The 21,075-nt window shown below is 44.7% G+C and overlaps 1 protein-coding gene across 2 annotated transcripts in view; it reads right to left on the reverse strand.

The window, feature by feature from the left end:
- LOC147747116 (vitamin D3 hydroxylase-associated protein-like) overlaps positions 1-21,075 on the reverse strand; it is a 413,994-nt gene that overhangs the window by 54,565 nt on the left and 338,354 nt on the right. For both annotated transcript variants that reach the window (XM_086952365.1, XM_086952366.1), the window contains 3 exons: positions 10,397-10,496; positions 8,012-8,055; positions 962-1,001 (listed from right to left, as the gene is read on the reverse strand). In XM_086952365.1, the coding sequence (XP_086808491.1) occupies positions 962-1,001; positions 8,012-8,055; positions 10,397-10,496 (184 nt within the window). The remainder of the gene's footprint in view (positions 1-961; positions 1,002-8,011; positions 8,056-10,396; positions 10,497-21,075) is intronic.

The raw sequence follows: 21,075 nt of genomic DNA on the forward strand, positions 1-21,075 counted from the left end.
AAGTTAAAACAAGAAAAGTTACTTGGCATATATATATATACATATATATAGAATTAAGGCCTTTGATAGAGTTGATTGGAGGATACTCTTGCTCGAACTTCATAAATCAGGCGATTGCAAACTATTTACTTGCATTTGTAATTGAGTTACAGAATTATAACGGTCTTAAAATTTTAATGAAGTCCCCTAAAAGTTTTCGAAAATTGATCAATGTTGAAAATGGATTAAAGGTGCGATGTCCACAAGCATGTATATTTCAGAGTTGAAAACATTTGCAACCTACGTCTGCACCATGAGCTGAATTGCCTTCAATTGTTTGCAGGTCAGGTAAGAATAAATAAAAACTTAAAGTGAAGAAAAGTAATCTGAAGACTTTTCCAAAGGCTCATATAGCAGATAATTGTAGCTGGAGTTTACAAGATTGAGTGTTGGAAAATAGATAGGGTTGATTATTTTCATCAAATTTATATTAGAAATCTCATATGGAAACAATAGCAGACCTTGCAACAATTATTATAAAAGATCTATTTTTTAGTTTTTCGATAGCATGGAGAAGTGTGAAACAGAGGCACTTACAACTATATACAATTCTAAAATGTTGAAACCTATAGGACTGGCGGTCTACCTTTTTTATTGGTGAAGCCAGTAGGGGCTCCTCCAGCAGAAACATCATGGTACACATGAATTTAAATAGAACATGCAGACCCTCATTTTGATGCACAGGGTATTCAACCATGCTTGTGATGGAGTACCCTACCTGCCAAACTCTAAATAGCTCTCAAAGTCTTTATGGAACTGCCCAGTTTCTTGAGACCCATTGAAGGTTATTATCACACATTCTGCATAATTGTTCTTTCAGAGTGAACATCGAGTTTCACAAAGCACACAGATATGAATTTAAAACCAAGAACATGGGCAAAAAACGAGTTAGCAGTAGAGTAAAGAAAATAAAAACTAGTACCTCTCGTATTTTCTGGTGTGCCCATAGATCCTTTACAGACCTAAACGTTTGTGAAAGAGATTTGTAAATAATATGCACAAATATGATCGACAAGTGATCGTCACTATGTATAGCATTGTGTACGCTGGAGATCACAGTTACATAGCATGCACATGAAGAGGGTTACATTTTTCAACTTTATTAAAAGCGAACATGATGAACCGTGGCTCTCAGAGGGACAACCGACTTAACTGTCAATGGTGAGAAATCCCGCCATAGATTTATTTTAACAAGGTTTCAGTTAAATCTTATCCCATTTATGTCTGGTTTTCCATCAGATACTTTTTCTCTTCAAGCTCTATCATGCTGTCCTTGTGATGGATTGTCACCCTAATCTGACTTGCATATTTTTTTCTTTTGAAAATTTTACATTGATCATCGTAAAAGATTTTTACTTCCATTTATGCCCAAACATAAATTTAAACAATGTTGCCCGGGTTTGTTCTTTCCAAGAATGTTGTTTGACCATCTGGGCCCTTATTTATGAGGCCTTGCGTCAGTTTTGCGCCGCCGGTGCGTCACTTTTTGTGATGCACCAGCGGCGTAAAATATGCACCTTGTTGCGCTATATTTAAAAAGTGACGCATCTAGGTAGATGCGTCACTTTTTAAACCCCTGCGCCACATTATACCTGCGTCAGGTATAATGTATGCAGAGGGGGCGTTCCCCCGCAAAAAGCCTCGTAATAGTGACGCAGTGAAATCTATGAGATTTCACTGCGTCACTTTTAGGATGCTGTTGCGTCAAAATCTTGCGCCTGCCTCACAGCAGGCGTAAGACTGACGCAAGCCCTTTCACATGGGGCTTGCCCCATGTGAAAGGACGCATTGCTGGATTTGCGTCACTTTTGTGACACACTCCAGCAATGCGTCACTTTTGCGCTTACAGATACGTCAGAAATACTGACGTATCTGTCAGTCCTTGCGACATGATGCGTCATACATTAAATATGACGCATCATTGGTGTCGCAAGGAGTGCGCAGTGAAAAGTGACGCATCGCTGTTTTCACGCAGCGATGCGTCACTTTTCATAAATGAGCCCCCTGGTCTGTTACTGTGTTGTATCTTTTTTACGTCTTTTCCTAAAAAACAGAATATTGTAAAATTGCCTAAAATGCTGCTTTTATCTTCTTTTTAAAAAGCTTTCTTCTTTTTAATCGAATATTTTTAGAGATGAATTGAATGCTGTACAGTGAACTTTTATGACTGGTATGAATACTGATGAAATAAAGTGAATTTGAATATCATGTAATCTGTGATGTTCAGAAGTGCATTCGCAGGCAGTCTCATTGCACGGCCCATCAATATCTTATGTGGCTACAACTCTGTCTTCCCGTCAGGAATACTCCAGAGGCTCATTACCACCAAAAGCAAAGCATCCAGCTCTTTCACTTATTTGGATGCACACATTTTTGCCATCCAGGACTTTATGGTTCCATTGAGCTGTTCAACAATTCATGAGGCCTCTGATCAATAACTACAGAGTAATCACTACTCAATCTGTAAAGATTCACAAAGCATTCTTAGAACCTCATTGATAAAATGAGTCCCACAATCTGAATCCAGAGAACTGGCAATCCATAACTGCCGTTTCTCTGGTAACTCTTGTAACAACAGCTTTGCTAAAGTGAGGCTCATTTATCCATGTATGGTAGGCTTACACCCATGGACTTTCTATCAGCTCTAGGAAATTGTTCAAGCTCTGATTGTCCCATGGAAGCAGCCCAGGCATGTGTTTGTGTGTCAGCCTCAGTAAAGGCTTTGCTGCTAGGAAAAAGTTTGGTATTCTTAGTCTACAGTAGCCAAACATTCCAAAAAAGCCTTCAAATTCTCTCTGTGTTCTAGATGGTTTAATCTGGGGGATTATCTCCACTTTCTCTTTTGACACCTTTCTCATTACTGGCTTAATGTTATGTTCCAAGAATTTGTATTGCTTTTGATAGTATTGCAGTTTACCTGGAGACACTTCATGTTCATTCTGAGCCAGGTGATTTTAACAATGCACTTGCATCCTCTTTTCAAGGTTCTCATGTATCCGATGCCACAAGGAGGTCACTGAAATACTGCACGAGAACTGATCTGTAAGGCATCTGCAGGGACTAAAGATAATCTATCAAGATCTGATGGAAAACTGATGGGCTCTCTGTACACCCTTGTGGAACTTGCCGCCATGCCAAAACTCTCTCTCTTAACACTAAAAAGAACAAAAACTGGGTGTCCTAGGACCACGCACTATTATAGACAATACATTTTATCAATGTTGCAGATTGCGGTTTCTTCTTTCTTCAGCCCAGCCAATCGTCTTCAGATGCTCTCATGGAAAAAAGGCTCACTCCTTGTCTTCACACAGAAAACACAATAACTCTACATAACAGGATTTTGTTTTGCAACTATTTCTTATCATCTTTTGGTTTCTTCTGGCCTACGTGTGATTACTTGTCTTGCTCAAAACTAGTTTCCAATGAGGAAACTTTCACATATATCTTTCTAAACTACATATTTACACATTTATTAGCAGCGAACATTGTCTAAGTAGAAACATTTGCAGAATTAGATAAAGACATGCAGCTATTATTCATTATGAAGCACATGACCATGGAAAGGTCAGAAAATAAACTTTTATACTATTTAAGCATTCTTTAGGCATGTCAGCTTGTCAGGCATTGTTGCTTCAGCTACTGAGAACTAATACAAGTAAATATGGTTCAGAAATACAAATACTTAAACGTATTTTATTTTTCATTCAAATCTAACGTTAATTCTCTGCACATTATTATAAACTGTATTATTTTCTTAATATTATTTATGCTTCCCCAACCCCCATCTTTTGGCTGATAGACATAGGTCAATATATAGGTTCTTTTTTGAAAAAATAGCAGTTATTAGTTGAGGCTAATGTTTTCAAAACACTTGTTCATTGTCTGGGGCCTGACCATGGGTTTTCAATTTGTCTTTCAAGTAAGTGTAAGTTTAGAGTGAATGGTTGTATGTGTTATACATGCTGTTTTGAAATTGATGTGTTCCTCTAATGGTAGTCAGTAAATTTTAATATCTTGAGGTGATAAGCTTGTATTTTTTCACAGAGAAGACCAGGCTATCAGAGCATTTCCTCCATCAAAGTAGGAAAGCGCCTTGGCTTTCCCGTCCGTATCTAATGTCCTGAGGTCTGTGAAAATAGTGGGTGATTCAAAGTTTCTTTAGTCGTGGAGTTGGTAGAATGCAGCAGCAGTATTTTCCCATCCTCTTGCATTTTGTAATCCAGCCATACCAAGACCCCATGTGCCTTTCTGGTCTATGCACAGCACTTCATGTTGCAGACCCTCTTGCTCTAGTGTAAATGTTGTCTGTAAGGGTAGTCAGAACCTTGTAAAATATTATTGTCAGAAGTTCGAAGTAAAAGTGGGTGGGATTGGAAGTAAATGACATCCGGCTCATGCACAGAACAACATACTGTGCTTTGGGCATGACGGAGAACTGGCAGTCAGTTTCCATGCCTAACACACTGTCCTGGAGTTTGATGGGGGCTTTGAAGCAACTTCCACCCTAACAAAAGCACACAGGAGAGCATCTTCTGCTGCCACCTACATCCCTTTACTTGAGAAATTGGAAGGTTTGATACGCTGGCGGGTAGATACAGCCAAGACATCAAGGAGGGTTAAGAGGTGGTAACGTCGAAGAGCTTGCCTGATCTTTGATAGAGTTTTGGGGATTTAGAAACACATTACAAATAACTCAATTAGGTGTAGTATAGGATGTACAGAGTGAGACCGACATTCAGCACCTTCTCAATTGAGGGGAAACTTCCTATCAACATATTCGCTGATGTATTAACATTAACCCTGGGCGTAGTTCGCGTAGCCGCACTCCACGAGCTACGCGAAGATGCACTTGCACTCCGCGAAACTACGCATAGCTCCGCGAGCATGCGTAGTAGCTTGCTTGACCCGTTCACGAGCCATTTTTCGTCTTCGGGAGCGCCATGGAACTCTGGAACCTGCTCGACACCACAACTCCAGACGTCGCCTTCCTCACGGAAACATGGATGAACGCCTCCTCAGCGCCCGACATCGCCGTCGCCATCCCGGACGGATACAAGATCACCCGGAGAGACCGCGTCAACGAGACAGGAGGAGGCATCGCCATCGTCCACAAGAAAACCATCCGCATCACGACCAACTCAGACGACACCCTCACAGCCGCTTAACATCTTCACTTCCAGATACACACCGACCCCAAGACCACACTCAGAGGCACCCTCATCTACAGAACCCCAGGTCCTCGCACACAATTCAGCGAAGACATCGCAGACTTCATCAGCCCGCACGCCCTCGCCTCCGCTGACTACATCCTCCTAGGGGACCTCAACTTCCACCTGGAGAACAACAACGACAACACCACCACCACCCTGCTGGACAACCTCGCCAACCTCGGACTCATGCAACTGGTGAACACCCCCACCCACTATGCCGGACACACGCTTGACCCAGTCTTCTCCTCCAGCAAGTACATCTCCTTCAGCCACTCCACCGGACTCCACTGGACAAACCACAGCTGCGTCCACTTCAGCTTCAGAAAGACCACGACTCACCACCAACCGCAACAGGTTCCCCGCAGGAACTGGAACAAGATCACCACCGACCAGCTCACCACTTCACTGAGCCAGAACCCTCCCGCCAGCTCAACGTACCCCAACCAAGCAGCCAACAACCTCACACAGTGGATCACCAATTGCGCTCGCCCAACCAGCCTCGACCACTCGCAGTCCGGCTTCCGCGCCAACCACAGCACCGAGACCGCCCTCATCGCAGCCACTGACGACATCCGAGTCCTGCTCGACAACTGGGAAACAGCGGCCCTCATCCTCCTGGACCTCTCCGCAGCACTCGATACGGTCTGCCACCGCACCCTAGTGCAGTGCCTCAGCAACATCAGAATCCAAGAGAAGGCACTGGAGTGGATCATCTCGTTCCTCACCGGAAGAACCCAGAGAGTCCGCCTCCCCCGTACAGATCCAAGGCCACCGAAGTCATATACGGCGTACCACAAGGATCATCACTCAGCCCCACCCTCAACGTCTACATGAGCCCCCTCGCAGCCATCGTACGTCAACACAACCTCAACATCATCTCCTATGCCGACGACACCCAGCTGATCCTCTCCCTCACCAACGACCCAGGAACCGCCAGAACCAACCTACACGAAGGGATGAAAGACGTAGTCGAGTGGATGAGGAACAGCTGCCTGAAACTGAACTCAGACAAGACGGAAGTCCTCATCCTTGGATCATCACTCTCCGCCTGGGACGACTCCTGGTGGCCCCCTGCCCTGGGAAGCGCACCCAAACCAACGGACCACGCACGCAACCTGGGCTTCATCCTGGAATCCTCCCTCTCGATGACCAGACAAGTCAACGCCGTCTCATCATCATGCTTCAACATCCTACGCATGCTCCGAAAGATCTTCCGATGGCTCGCCACCGAAACCAGGAAGACGATCACACAGGCACTCGTCACCAGCCGACCGGACTACGGAAACACCCTCTATACCAGAACCACAGCCAAACTCCAGAAAAGACTCATCCAGAACGCCTCTGCATGACTCATCTTGGACATCCCCCGACACAGCCACATCTCCGGACACCTGAGAGACCTTCACTGGCTCCCCGTCAGCAAGAGAATCACGTTCCAACTCCTCACCCACGCACACAAGGCCCTCCATGACCTGGGCCCCAGGTACCTCAACAACCGCCTGACCTTCTACACTCCCACCCGCCAGCTACGATCGACCAGCCACGCCCTCGCCGCCATGCCACGCACCCGAAGATCCACCATGGGAGGAAGATCCTTCTCCTACCTGGCAGCCAAGGCTTGCAACTCCCTCCCCATCCACCTCCGCCTGACCCAAGACCACCTCTGCTTCAGGAAGCAACTCAAGACATGGCTATCCGAGCAGTAGCGGACCCCCCTCCCCCAAGCGCCTTGAGACCCTCTGGGTGAGTAGCGCGCTATACAAATATCCTGATTGATTGATTGCCTGCATGCTCGGGATGTGTAGCGCGCGAAGTTACCCAAGAGGTTTGTCCCGCCCGCTCGCGTCCCCTTATTTCCGGTCACTGCTAACGTGTTCGCGAGTTATTCTGTGCCAGATTGCAGTTTCTGCGTGTTCGGCAACTCTTACCGACAAGCATCCTCGCGCACGCGAAAATGCTATTGAGCGCGCGAGAACTACGCTACGCAGCAGTTTGCGGAGTATTCGACAACTTCGCGTTCTCCGCGGAGCGGGGAGTTGCCGAAACTCCGCAAACTCCGCGAACGGAGCATAGTTCTTCGCCCAGGGTTAATTAACATCCTCTCTTAGTGGAAACTATCTGGCACGTAAACCTCCAGGACAGAGCATCAGTGTATTACTCACTGGAATCCGCCAGTAGTCCTACCAGTGAAGGTCAATTCAGAAACAGTTTTTTCTGTGGATGAAAAATGTTTTCCCTCTCGATGAATGAAGGTTACACATCAGCATTTGCATTTCCCAAATATGGAATACTGTGCACACAATTACATATTAGGAAAACGATAATACTTGAAAAAGTTGCATGACTTGCCCAGGAGTACATCTGGAAACCAGTGACATTTGCAGCTTTCTAGTTGTAGTTCTGTTAAGGTTTACAAATTGGAAAAAAGTAATAAAGGGTGCTCAAGGGAAGGTGTAAATCTCTGAAGTATTTTGACCTTTTTTTTAATTTGGACAATGTGTGTTTTTAAGCCTCAGTTCTGTTTTTTTTTTCATCGGAGCTTAAAGTTCCACTACTTTAATTCAATATGTTGACCAATGCTTGAAGTTCAAATTTCAATCTTACGTTGGAACAGTAACTTTAGAGATCAAAGCCTTTGAAGGTGGATAGTCAGACATCAAAATACCGATTTGTTAAGTTAACAATCAGCAAGAAGTGCACATATAGAACTATTGCAATACTGATCAAACCAAAAAAAGGATGATAAAACTGTCTCTTCTTACCGGGCTTCACACATTGCATTTAATGAGCTGGCCATGCGGGGACTCTGAAAAAAACATAATATTTTGAAACATTGATTTACATATTGCGAATTGGCAGCTGGGCCTAGGGAAAGGCAGTGACAAGGCAAAAGAGAAACCAGGGAGGGGAACAGAGTATGGGGGAAGGGAGAGAAACCTGATTGCAAACGCTTAGCTGATAATCTTCAGCCCCAATTGGTTTGAAACAGATTCCAGACAAGCCTCATGCAAAAATCATACGTAGTCTAATAGGTATATTTTACCAAAAGTCTCACTTTTACAAAGAGAAGGTGCCTCTAATCTCGTCACTTGACAAATAAATGACACTTTTCTTTCAGCAGGACAGCTGGCCAGTATCCCTGGCTGTGCCAATCGCCACAGCTGGGAACACTGTCCTTCTGAACACCTTTGGTGAAGTTAATGAGGCTATAGTCACCTCATCTTTGGAAAGGCAGAGCTTTTATTTAATCTTATTAGCTCACATATGGAATACCTTCGGGAACCAGACCAGTGGGATAATCAGATCAGGGAATGAGTAGATAACTGGTTCTTCCCTTTGCAAAATGACAATCTCCTGCTGTGATAATACCCAATTCAGAGAATAACACAATACATAAATTGATCAAATAAATATTGAACAAAATTTTGAGAAACTATTGACAACACTCCTGTAAACAAATAATGCTAACAGTTAGTCGCATATCTTCACCCAAGTAGTATCTATGTCGCGACATAGATACTACTTGGGTGAAGATATGCGATAGCCGTAATTATGCTGTTCAACTTATCATGGTTGTAAACCCTACTTCCTGTTTTACTTTGGCCCGCTTTCGAGTGTTCGTATTCTGAACCCGACTTAAAGGAACGTGCTTTTTTTCCATCGAATTAACATATAGCTAGATATTAAACTACAGTTCTAAACTACGGTTGGCTCTGCTATAACTTGATGCCGCGCACAAAATTGAGGTCGCCTTACTTATGCCTTGAAAAAGTCCTTGTGTAGGACGAAACACGTGTTGGTGATCTATATTGTTTGCTGGGAATATCTGTTTTTATGGAAATTGAAAGAATAAAGATTGAAGAAAACGAAATCAGTGGACTATATTTTGAAACCCCTTGTGTTGACAATTTCTATTGAACACAACTCTGTCATTTGTTTCTTTCTTGAATACTCTATAACTAGTAGAGCTTGATATTTTGAGGGCTTACAACTTCTGCCCTAACTGTTAGCATTATTTGTTTACAGGAGTGCTGTCAATAGTTTCTCAAAATTTTGTTCAATGTATGTGTCACACTTTTGTGTGCACTAACGGCGCCTTCAGGTGGTAGGTGCCCTGAGTTTCTGTAGCACCCTCTTAATGATTACTTTCCTTATATGAAAAAGACTGTCTGATGTGTACCAAATATACAGATAATAAGATTGTTTTGTAGAGTGTGTGCGGACGTTTCCCTTTGGGAACACTACCACCTGTCTTTTGAAAATTGATCAAATAAATATATAGTGGTAAATGTAATTAATGATAATGCACAATGTGACCAACTAATGGTATGTGGATATTCATAACCATCATGGTTGCATAAGGAACATAGGTGCACTCCCTTTAGTCACTCCTACATGTCTGTGTGTCTGTCTGTCTCTCTATCTATCGATGTTGTTCTATCTGTTTATCAGTGTGAAAGTGGTATCAAAAGTGATCAACATTATGCTATTTGTATAAAAAAGGTTGTGGTATTGGGGAACATTTTCTTCAATATTTGTATCTTTCTGAACAAACAGATTCAAATATACAGGAAAGAGTTGAGGACTTGGAGCTAGATTGGACAGGAAATGATAACTAGGCACTGGGAATGACTGCTTCCATTCACCTGCTAAACAAGACAATGTCCATCAGAATTCTCAAGTTAATCTTTTTCACTATATCTCAGAGACTTCCAATAAGTGCCAGACACATCTAATAGCCATTCATCATGGATTTGACCTTCAAAAAGAACTAAAATGTATTAAACTTTTAAATTATACAAGTAGTATAATTCTCCATTACCTTTCTTGTACGTGGCTTATTAAATTCTACCTCCTCCGAATACAATCCCACGCTAAAAGTTACATTTATTAAATGGTCACTAATATAATAGTTCAATTACACAGGAAATGTAAGTTCTTCTGGACGAGTTGTATATTTCGGGAGTTAAAGAAGGTGGTCCCAAGCCTCCTTGATTGATATCTCCACATCCTCAGGTGGGGATCCTATGCAGAAGGCTGGCATATAGATTAAATGCACACTCTTACCATGGTATTGGTAAAGCTGGCTGATTGACACCTTAGACATAGGTGCCCTTATTATGGGAATACAGACATATGAAACTTACCCAAGGTTTCAAAAGGGTGGCCATTGTTTTCTTTATAAAAAATGGCATTTTACATGCATTGACGGCTTCCTGTAGATGTGGGTCAACAACGTTTCCTTTGCTGGAAAGAAATAAAACAGATTGTGAAAGTAGTCTGGTTGACTCTTTGATCTAATGAGCACATTGTAGTAGTAAAACTGATCAAAAAAAGTGATAGCTATATCTACCACCATAGTTACAAGTATACATGAATGCAAGCTTTGTCGCTTAATAAAATCCAGTTCCCCTGACACTTAAGATCCAAAATATTGGTTCTTGCTCCTTCAAGGAAACATCTATGGGAGCTGCTTTCTTGGCTTCTTAGGTGTCCCTCTCTGATGCAAAACTTTTCAGCCCCTTCCTAAAGTTACTTACTGCAGTGACAATTTTATTAAACATAAACTTCTCTGAAGTGAAATACATATTTTTTATATTTAATATTGTTAGAACTGGCTATTTCTGGTTGGCTAAGGCTGACGCCAAAGCCAGGCAGAAACCACCATTCTAGTCAGGGCAAGAGAGTCACACGCCAAGATAACCCCTGCTCACCCCCTTGGTAGCTTGGCACGAGCAGACAGGCTTATCCCGGAGGCAATGTGTAAAGCATTTGCGCCAGCAGACAACAGCAACAACATCCTAGGCACACCACAAAAGGAACTCCACACAAGGTTATATAAAAATAACTTCTGTATTGTCAAAACACATCAGATAGAATCACACATGTACAATGTGTCAACTGGCACAGGCAATATTCACAAGGGATTATTTACAGAGGTCAACACTTTTAGAAATAGCACTTCTAGAACTTAGAATAAGTATAGCACAAAATAACAGTTATAGATCACATCCAGTAACTACTGGGAACAGGTAAGTACGACCTACGCAACCCTAAACACCTTAGGAGAAATGTCACGCAGGGAACCAGGACCTCACTAGGACCACCTGTACTAGAAAGAACAACCACCTAAGAATAAAATAAATGTAGGGGTATAGGTAAGAACACATTACACATGATGCAAAACCAACATTCAGAGGTGTAGGGAAGGAAAAACACATGATGCATAAAACATACATTCAGTGGTGTAATAACATGGCACATGATGCATCAATCACACATTCAGAGGTACCGGAGAAAAACACATGATGCCTAAAACATTCAGAGGTGTAGGGAAGGAAAAACACATAAGCCACCACTTGGGGCAGTCCCTAGGCCAACTGGCCTTGTTGGGGCTAGGACGCCCTGTGTCCCAATAGTCAGGGGCCTAAACGGTGCAGCTGCCCACTAATTGCTGGGCAGCTGGTGTAAAAATGGTGGGGACAACGTTGGAGCCTTCCAGGCTCTGCACAAAGCACTAGGGTCCCCCAAGAACCTCACTGGGCTCTAAACATCATGTGGGCGGTGAGTCCTTCTGGACTCTAAATATAAAATGCCCTCCAGAGCCTCACTGGGCTCCAAACACAGTAAATGCGGCCACGAGCCTCACTGGGCTCTAATCACTAAGTAATTGCGGCCACGAGCCTCGCTGGGCTCTTAACACTAAGTAATTGCGGCCACGAGCCTCTCTGGGCCCTCCGTAACTCAACACAAATGCCCCCGGACCCTCGCGGGTTAAACAAGAATGCGGACTCGCTGGGGGAGCGGCCTGCTGGGCCAGGATCGGCTCTTCAAACAAAGAGCCCACACGAGCCTCGCACTCGAGGGGAGGGGCGGGCACCGGCAACGTGCCCCGATGCCCCTCTCCCTTCTCAGGCACTCACCGGGTCACGCCGATCACTCGGGCGCAGCTCCCCCGAAGGCTCTTCTCTCGTCACGGCTCTTGGCGGCTCCCAGCAATGCTCGGATGACACGGGCAAATCCGGTCACGGCCCTCTCGACGAGCCTCCTCAGTTACCCGGGAGTCAGCCAATGGCAGTGCGGCTCCCGGGACGAGCCCCTAGTGACGCGCTAGCCTCCAACCAATGGCTGGGCGGCTCGAGTGATGACGCGGCGGCGCTGGGGCCAATCCCAGCGCGGCGTTGGTGAGGGGACTCGCCTCTCTCGACCAATGAGAGAGCAGCGGCCTCGATCTTTGCTCTGGAAGCGCCGGCAAGGTGCGGCGAGATCGCGGGGTGATTTACGGCCCCTGGCAGTAGGGAATTTCAACGGCAACAAGGTTTTAAAGGGCGCGGAACACGGCAAGTAAAAACAAAGCGCTTCCAGACACTAGTGACAAGGAGAGCGCTCCAAAGCGCTGGGGGACTAAATAAAACGCTTCCAAGCGCTATAGGGAATTAAAAACGCTCCCCAGTGCTAGGGACAAGAGAAAGCGCGCTCCAGTGCTATAAGTAACATAAAGCGCTCTCAAGGCGCTTGGGGGGCTCAGACAGCGCCAGGCCCCTCAGAAATGACCCCCATAGCAAGGAGGGTCCCAGCAACAAGTAGGACATCACAGAAAAAGGTTTCCAGGGCCAAAACAAAGTCTCCAATCACCCCAGGCAAGGCAGAGGGGTCCCAGGAATTCCTTCAGCAGTCCATCAGATATCCAGGGGCTGGGCAGAGCCCAGGGATTCCCCTGGGCCCAAGCAGCAGCACGCCCCTGGTAGGATTCAAGTCAGAAACAAGAACATTTTTAGAGTGTCACAGCACCCTTTTTATACCCAAAATCCTTTGTCTAAAGGGTGCAGGCAGTGTGAGAACCAGCTAGAACTGGTTATAGGAAATTCCTTTCACTGACCAGGCTAAGGACATCAGACGCACCCCAGGGGGTGGAGCCAGCATTGTGTGGGGAAAACCCAGCCTCATTCAGGACCCTCAAACCAGACGGTCAATCCACAAGCAGGCCCAGGCTCACTCCTCCCCTCACATCAGCATGCTAAACACTCCATTCACCACCGGGGCAGACCCTCCCAGACTCTTGGAGCCAGGCTCACCAGCCAGCCTCAGCCAATCACACGCCAGACACGAATTACACAAATATGCCAACTTCTAAAAGTTACACTTCTCCACTAGACACAATCATGCCGCATATACCATTACGCAGCATTCAATCTCACGTGTTTGCACATACCAAACTCGACCCTGCACTCCCCACACATCAGAAACTACCATGGGCATACATATTCCCTATCCATTCCTTTGGGAGGGCAGGTCACTCACCACACATACACAGAGAGCTCACGCACTTTACACTGTACCACAGTGATAAAGTGTGCAGAGGCCTAAAATCACCACCACCAGGTTCCAGAAACAGCAAAAAGCAAAAAAGTCTCGGGGTGAACCTGCCAAAAGGGCCGGGTCCAACAAATATTATATTAAACAAAATATCAGGATTAACACCTTTCTAGAGGTCTGATCAATTCTTGATCAAGTAGGGTTACAACTTAAGGCTGCATACCTGATAAGAATCCAAGCATATTTTCCAAGTAAAGGAATACTGGTCCATATGAAGCTTTTCTGAGTCCTGCAAACCACTTTACATAAGACCTAAACTAGGAAATCCATGTAAAGAGATCAAGTTTGCAGACGACAATAGATTTGAACAAAAACCTTGAACTTCAACTCTGACCAAAATGATAACTTTAAAATATCTAGACACAACAAGTCATGTTTCTTCTTATGACAATGAATGACAAGTTTCTGGTTGGAAGTATATGTGAGACACAACTAATGTTTGCTGATTGAGTCTGAGAAACATTCGAGAAAGCATTGGTGTTTTTTCACTGATGGGTGAATTCTGATTGTTCCCCAGTAAATCAGGCACAAATATAGCCCAATTGAAGACTGTACATCACCATTTTCTATGATCAAAGGCTGATTCAAAAGACTTTGTTTCCTGGGAATACTGAAAGAGAGACGTATGCGGGTATTTGCAACTGCGTGGAGCAATGAATGAATCACAAATTATGCAAGTGAATGACAAAAAGTCTACTTGCTGCAGAATAGCATGCAATACCATGCAATGTAAAAAGCATAATCATGTGAGACAAGTGCCCAGGGTTCCAGTGGTTTACGAGGTTCATTTACTGCTAGCCTGGTATGTGTCATAGGTTTGCAACTGCAATTGCAGTCATCAACCATTGATAAGTTGCTTACACACAGAGGATATGGTAACTGATTGATGTACGTTTTGGAACAGTTCACCTTTGTGAATCCAATTACCATCCTCGGTGGGAGCATGCAGTGTCATGTTATGAGATGTTCTGTTTATTTGTAAAGCACACTATCACTGGTGAGAGTATCTTGACACTGAGCAGGTGTGTGTGCCTAGCCCTGCCTATGGTAGGTTGTTTAATTGAAATGCCAGGTCTTCAGCTTCTTACAAAAATCAAGAAGAGGGGAAAAAAAGGCTCTGATGTGGAGTGGGAGGATGTTCAATGCTTTAGGAACAATGTAAGAGAAGGCCTCCTGATCTGGTTTTGTGTATGCTTGGGATGTGTGTGAGCAGGAGTTATGCAGGCCGGAGGGGTCTGGGTGGTTGGTGAAAGGAGACACACCTGTTTAGGTAGGCGGGGTCTGAGTTTGTGTAGTGCCTTACATATGTGTGTGTGGTTTAAATTGAGAGCGTTTTTGTATCTGAAGCCATTGGCACTTCCGGAAGTGTGGTGTGATGTGAGTTTTGTGTAGAGGTGGTCAGTACACGCTGTCGGAGTTCAGCAAAAACTCAGCAAACCTCCGGCGGGGAGAAGTTAAGCAGCCCGCTCACCCAGCCCGCTCACCCAGCCTAAACCAAAGGATCCTGACATGGATGGAAAATGGTTGAAAAAGGGGGTTGGAGACTGACAATCCGTTAAAGGTGCTTCCTGTGTGCAGTCTTTCACTATTCTGATTCTCTTGTTTGCTTCACCATGATGGTCCGAGTGGGAAACTGCAGACAAGCAGGACAAGCCCCGCCCATCATGGCAAGACCTGTATACCCCTGCACCCCATTCTATGGCCTTGGTATGCTCCCTCCCCAGCTTGAGGCCTGCAGACAGTGGCACTGCTCTGATCCCAGGACTGGTTAGGGCCATGCTTTCTGGGACCTACTACCTTCCCTGTCTCAGAGCCTGCCTGGAGAGCAGCCACATTGCAGGGGAAAAGGAGGCTACAGTGGTAAGGCAGCAGCCTCCATCCATCCATCCCAAGAGGCCCCCAGGACACCACCCTGCCCTGGGCCCCCAACCATGGGCTACGCCAGTAGGGAGTGCAGTAAAACTTGCATTCAGCAGCATATATCACATTACAAGGTAGAATTAAACACTAGTTAAGCTATATTTTTTTAATAAAAAATATCGACATTCGGCTGATGTTAATAAATTCTGTTTTTGAATTGTTCTTTATTGTTTAGAATAATGAAAAACATGTAATTCTCAAAGAGGCGCGCATCTCAGCAACGTGCGGGTGCTAAATGACATTTCTTATCGATAAATGTAAATGCAGTAAAATACTTTTCTTTTATTCATGGCTCACATTGACTTTGCATACGCTACCTGAACACATGACAAAAAGTCTATAGACCAGGGTTCAATGAAGTAAAAAGGAGTAACAACTAATGACTAAAGAAACTTGGAAATAAATCTATTTAATTTAATTTTAAGGAATACCTTAGCCTTTATGTGGCCCGAATTCCATGTTGCAGAGCCAATAACATCAGCATCAGAGAGCCATGTAAGTTGTCTCTATGGGTTGTAAAATGTATTGGGTACCCCCAGCCACCAGTTAATGTTTTCTGTATTTAAAATTCTGATTTGTTCTGGGGTATATCAGTGGTTACACACAGTGTGGGTGGGACTTACCGAGCCTATCGATGCAGGGGTTTGCCCTTCTTTTTGCACTGGCCCTTTAGACGGACATAATAGAAATTGGCACGGAAGCTGTAATGTTAAACAAATAGTTTATTAAAACTAACCCTGGGCAAAGCATTATGCTACACTCGCATAGTTTGTGAAGTTTGCACCACTTCACGAATTGCACTTAGCACAGTGCCACCACGCGTAGTGTACAGTAGTGCAGCGGTCATTTTTTGCTTGCTTGCGGTCCTCAATGTCAAGTTGGCGACAGTGAGCAAGCAAAATGACATCCCGGCGAGACATTTTCCTCGTTCGTGATCAGCAACTTCAAGTTGCCGATTGCGAGCGTGGAAAATAAACCTCCCGACGAGATTCTAAACGCGGGGAGGTCAAGTTTCTCATTGCGAGTGGTTGCATATGCTCGCGACCGCTCGCAATGAGAAACTACCAGTCCGTGTTGAGAAAGCTGCCGCTCGAGTAAAAATCTACTTGAGCGGCAGTAAAAGACAGATCGCACTGTGCAAGATGTCTTTTTCAATGATTGCACAGTGTGGACACGCATCTGGCACTGTGCAATCATCGCGAACAGCGCAGTACGCAGTCCGCGTAGTGCTACGCATAGCTCGTGTAGTGCGAAGTGCACTTCGCGTAGCGCTGCTTCGTGAACTAAGCCCGGGGTTAATTAAAACCTCATGAGTGGAACTACTTCGACACACAACCCTCATGCAATTATGAGGCAGCACATGGAGTAAAGAAACCATGGTGCTTATATACTGTGACAGTTTCAGAGTAAGCATGGAAGCTCAAAAATAGGCAGTACAAGCGTACAAATAGTCATCTTCATATAAGAGTATATGAGAAAGTGGAAGGAGCTGCACAGCTGCTGACATCAGTTAAAATAGCCTGACAGTTAAGTCTGTAACAGGTGCATTCCAACAGCTACAAGTCTTTCTGAGCATGCACAAGGCTCTTGCTTAGTGCTGAAAGAGTTAATTATAGTTGATGACTCAAGCGAAATACAAGGGCAGGCAACAGTGAGGACAGGAGAAGCACATGGCGAACACATGGCTAACTAAACTGGCTGCCACAGACAAAATGGCTTCAGCTCATGCTAACAGCGATCTCTGCCAGTTTCCACAACATGAGCCTGTTTTCTTCCTTAAATTGTCATTGTTTTCCTTTCCCCATATTATCTCTCCATTCCTCATATTGGTGGAAAGTTGTTATACTTTTATACAATAAAGCTCGCAGAGCTACTGTCTGTCATTTCAAGTGTGATGGGGACCTATGTGTGCATTATGAATATTTCAAGATAGTGAAATGTGGTCTTTCTTGAAATGGGGTTGTGTGTGTAGCAGGGCGTGCGTTTTGTGTGTCTGTGTGCACAGGTGGTGTGTACCAGTGCACACTCAAGATGTGCACAGTAAAGTCCCTTTCTATTCAGTGATGTGCACAATTAGAAAGAATGCTTTCCCTCCTCTCTGCTCTTTATGAAAGTAGACGAGCTGCACTCTTCAGCTCCTACATGAATTCATGCTAAATGGAACATTAATACCTGATTATTTATTCAGGCAGCTTTTTCACTCTCCGCATGTTCCGAAAAATATTTAAGTGGTTCCCTGCCAGCACCAGACGCATTGTCACCCAGCTCCCTAGACTATGGCAACACCTTCTATGTAGGAATCACCTCACACCTACTAAAGAGACTACAGACTACTCCGAACTCAGCAGTCAGACTCGTCCTCAACCAACCAAGATGGGTCCACATCACCCCTCACCTCCGAAAGCTCCCCGTTCACAGGGGTATCTGTTTCGGTTTGTCGGTTCTCACATAATCCAAAAAGACAACTGTCAATTGCAGTATTTCAGCTAGTTTCCATAGGTTTGTCTCTTCCCAAACCAACTCCCAACTAAAACTATATAGTGCACATTTTTCCCCAGAGCAACCACAGTGCTCACCATCTATGAAGTTGCCATTGGTTTTCCTTAGAACTGGCAGACTTAGAGTGGTATTCTTCCAACATTTTGCCTGCGTCCCTCAATAGTCTAACCTTGGTATTGCTGGCTTTAGGATTCTGTGCACTTTACCACTGCCGACCAATGCTAAAGTGCTTGTGGTCTCTCTGCTGCCCATGGTAATATTGACTTAACCCCAATTGGCATATTTAATTTACTTATTAGTCCTTAGTAAAGTGCATAACATATGTCCAGATCCTGTAAATGAAATGCTAACAATGGACCTGCAGCATTCCATGTGCCACCCACTTAAGTAGCCCTCTAACAATGGCTCAGGCCTGCCGTTGCAGAGCCTGTATGTTGCAGTTTTACACTTGCACTTCGATATGGCAAGCTAAACCTCTTGCCGGGCCTAAACCTTCTCCTATTTATACATTTAAGTCATCCCTAGGTAGGCCCTGCATGATCCACAGGGCAGGGTGTCATGTATTTAAAAGGTAGGGAATGTACTTTTGAGTTTTACATGTTGTGATAGTGAAAAACCTTCAAAATGTGCATCCTGCGCTAGCCAGGAAAAAAGGCTGCATTATGGTGAGTGCACTGCCCCCAGGGCAGCTGCCCTGAGTGCAGCTCATTCAGGTGAAAAACAGAGCAGCTGTTTTAAAGTCTCTCAGCGTTTTCTCAATGCAGGTGCCAATCCGCCTTCACCTTTAATTGGTGTTAGAGATCCCCTTGCAGGCAGGTGCAGTGAGTGACTGCACACATCTGCTAGGGGATGTCTGGGGGGTCCATGGGAACCCCTTTCCAACAGCCCGAGTGCTGCATTCAGGGGGCGCACTGAAGGTGCGCCTCCTGAGAGCTTCTTTGCCTCTGCACCCGCGTCTGTAATAAGGCGCAGGGGCAAAGGGATTCGCGCATTTGCATGGGGCCTCGCCCACATGCAAGTGAGGGAACGCCCTCCTGAGGGAGCTCTGACGCTGTATGTTCACCAGCACTTTCAGCGTTACAGAAGTGGATGCACAAACGTCTGCGGCTCCTTCAGTAATACCAAAGTGCCCCAAGGGTGCCCAAAGCGTGCACAAACTCCCATTGCACCCCCTCAGCACTTCTATAATACAGCCCCAGGAGTGTTCACTATAGTTCTAGACGGGCAGAGTCTATGCTAGACTTTCAGAATACCCACTGACTATGTATGGAATTTCATTTAGATTAATTATTTTTAGGTGTAATTTCAGAAAATCTGACATGGATCCATCCCTCATATATGTGTAATCCTTCTGGAACAAAACTTCACTTTACTCAAGACTCTTGCTCTCAATATAAAAGTTTTGCATGAAGTTTGCCCCTGCCTTTTTGTTTGAGTGTCAATAAAACATTAACACAATTACATACAGTTATTAAACTTAATAGGTACAATGAAGGAGACAGTGATGTGATAAGACTCAGACTATTCATTCAAAATTAGGAAATACATATATCAAGAGTATCTAAATACCTCCCAAGGAGTCAAATGATCAATCAATAAATGGGATCTTTTTTTAAACTATTTTGTGACACAAAATAGGGTGAGATCTCAAATGTGAACTAAGAAGCTCATTGAAAGGCTTGAGATTTCCCCTGGTCATGGAGACCAATTTCCAGGAATGGTGACCCACACTTAACATCTTGAAATCTTGACTCCTATCTGCAGATACTATTGTACCATTGTTCTAGTCATCCTGGAAGATTCCAGGACATGATCTACTATCCATGTGCCACCTGTTGGAGATAACTGGGTCTTATGAATTTGGGTACCGGTCCCAGGACTTTTGTGAGTGTCGTAGGACAGTGCCAACTCAGTTCTGATACTGATTCTCAGCAGCCACCCTCAGAATTAGCGTCAATATCATCAATATGAACTCTAGTCTATCCAACTCTACTGAGTAATGAACCATAGTAACTTATTCTCTTGCTCATTAACTATATTGCGCCACCTTGAGTCCTCTTCTGCTTAATGGTCATGCACCCTCGTCCTGTAACACTGTTGATGAAATGGTGTCCGAATTCAATGAAACTTTGCTGAGCGCCATAGATACCATCGCGCCCCTCCAATCCATCACGTCTGCTAGATCTCGTCCTTCATCACCCTGGTTCTCCCAGACGCTTAGGGAGGAGAAGAGCCGTTGTAAAAAACTTGAACGTCTATGGCGAAAAAACTATGATCCAGAGGCCAAAGTTGTTTATAAATCCGCTCTGAGAAAGTTTCTCTCCTTAAAACGGTCAACTATGAGAGATTTTTTTGTCCTCCAAATCGAGAAATCTAGGAATTCCTCCAAATCCCTTTTTAAAATTGTGAAGGACTTTTCGCATCCAGCGGCCTTATCTTCTCAGATCCCGGCCAGCCAGGTACTGTGTAGTGGTCTCTCCGAATACTTTCAGGAGAAGATCGTGACCATCAGGTCCTCCTTCCCCCCAGAGGGTATCTCACCAGCCCCTAGTGAGATAGATAGGGACATCCCTCTCCTCGAATCTTTTAAGGAGATGACTATTGAGTCTTCTCAGAGACTAATTACACAGTGCAAATCCGGCTCTCCTCTTGATCTGATTCCGGCTACCATGATGGGTATTCTTGCCCCTATATTGATTGAGCCCCTTCTCGACATCTGGAATTGTTCTCTGGGTTCAGGCCAGTTTCCCTCCATTTGGAAGGAGGCCATGCTGGTCCCGATCTTAAAAAAGGCGCATTCAGATCCTAGCCTCTTCTCAAACTACCGGCCCATTTCCCTTCTTCCCCAGTCAGCTAAGATCTTGGAGAAAGCAGTCCAACTGCAATTGGCTGAATTTCTGGAGACTAATCTGCTTCTCCATGACTCTCAGTCGGGATTCAGAGCAGGCTTCAGTACGGAGACAGCTCTCCTTGAAGTCTCCGAAACTGTCAGAGAGTGTGTGGATAGGGGCGAGGAGGCCATGTTGGTCCT

The sequence above is a fragment of the Lissotriton vulgaris genome, chromosome 1_1 (assembly GCF_964263255.1).
Source record: "Lissotriton vulgaris chromosome 1_1, aLisVul1.2, whole genome shotgun sequence".
NCBI classification, from domain to species: domain Eukaryota; kingdom Metazoa; phylum Chordata; class Amphibia; order Caudata; family Salamandridae; genus Lissotriton; species Lissotriton vulgaris.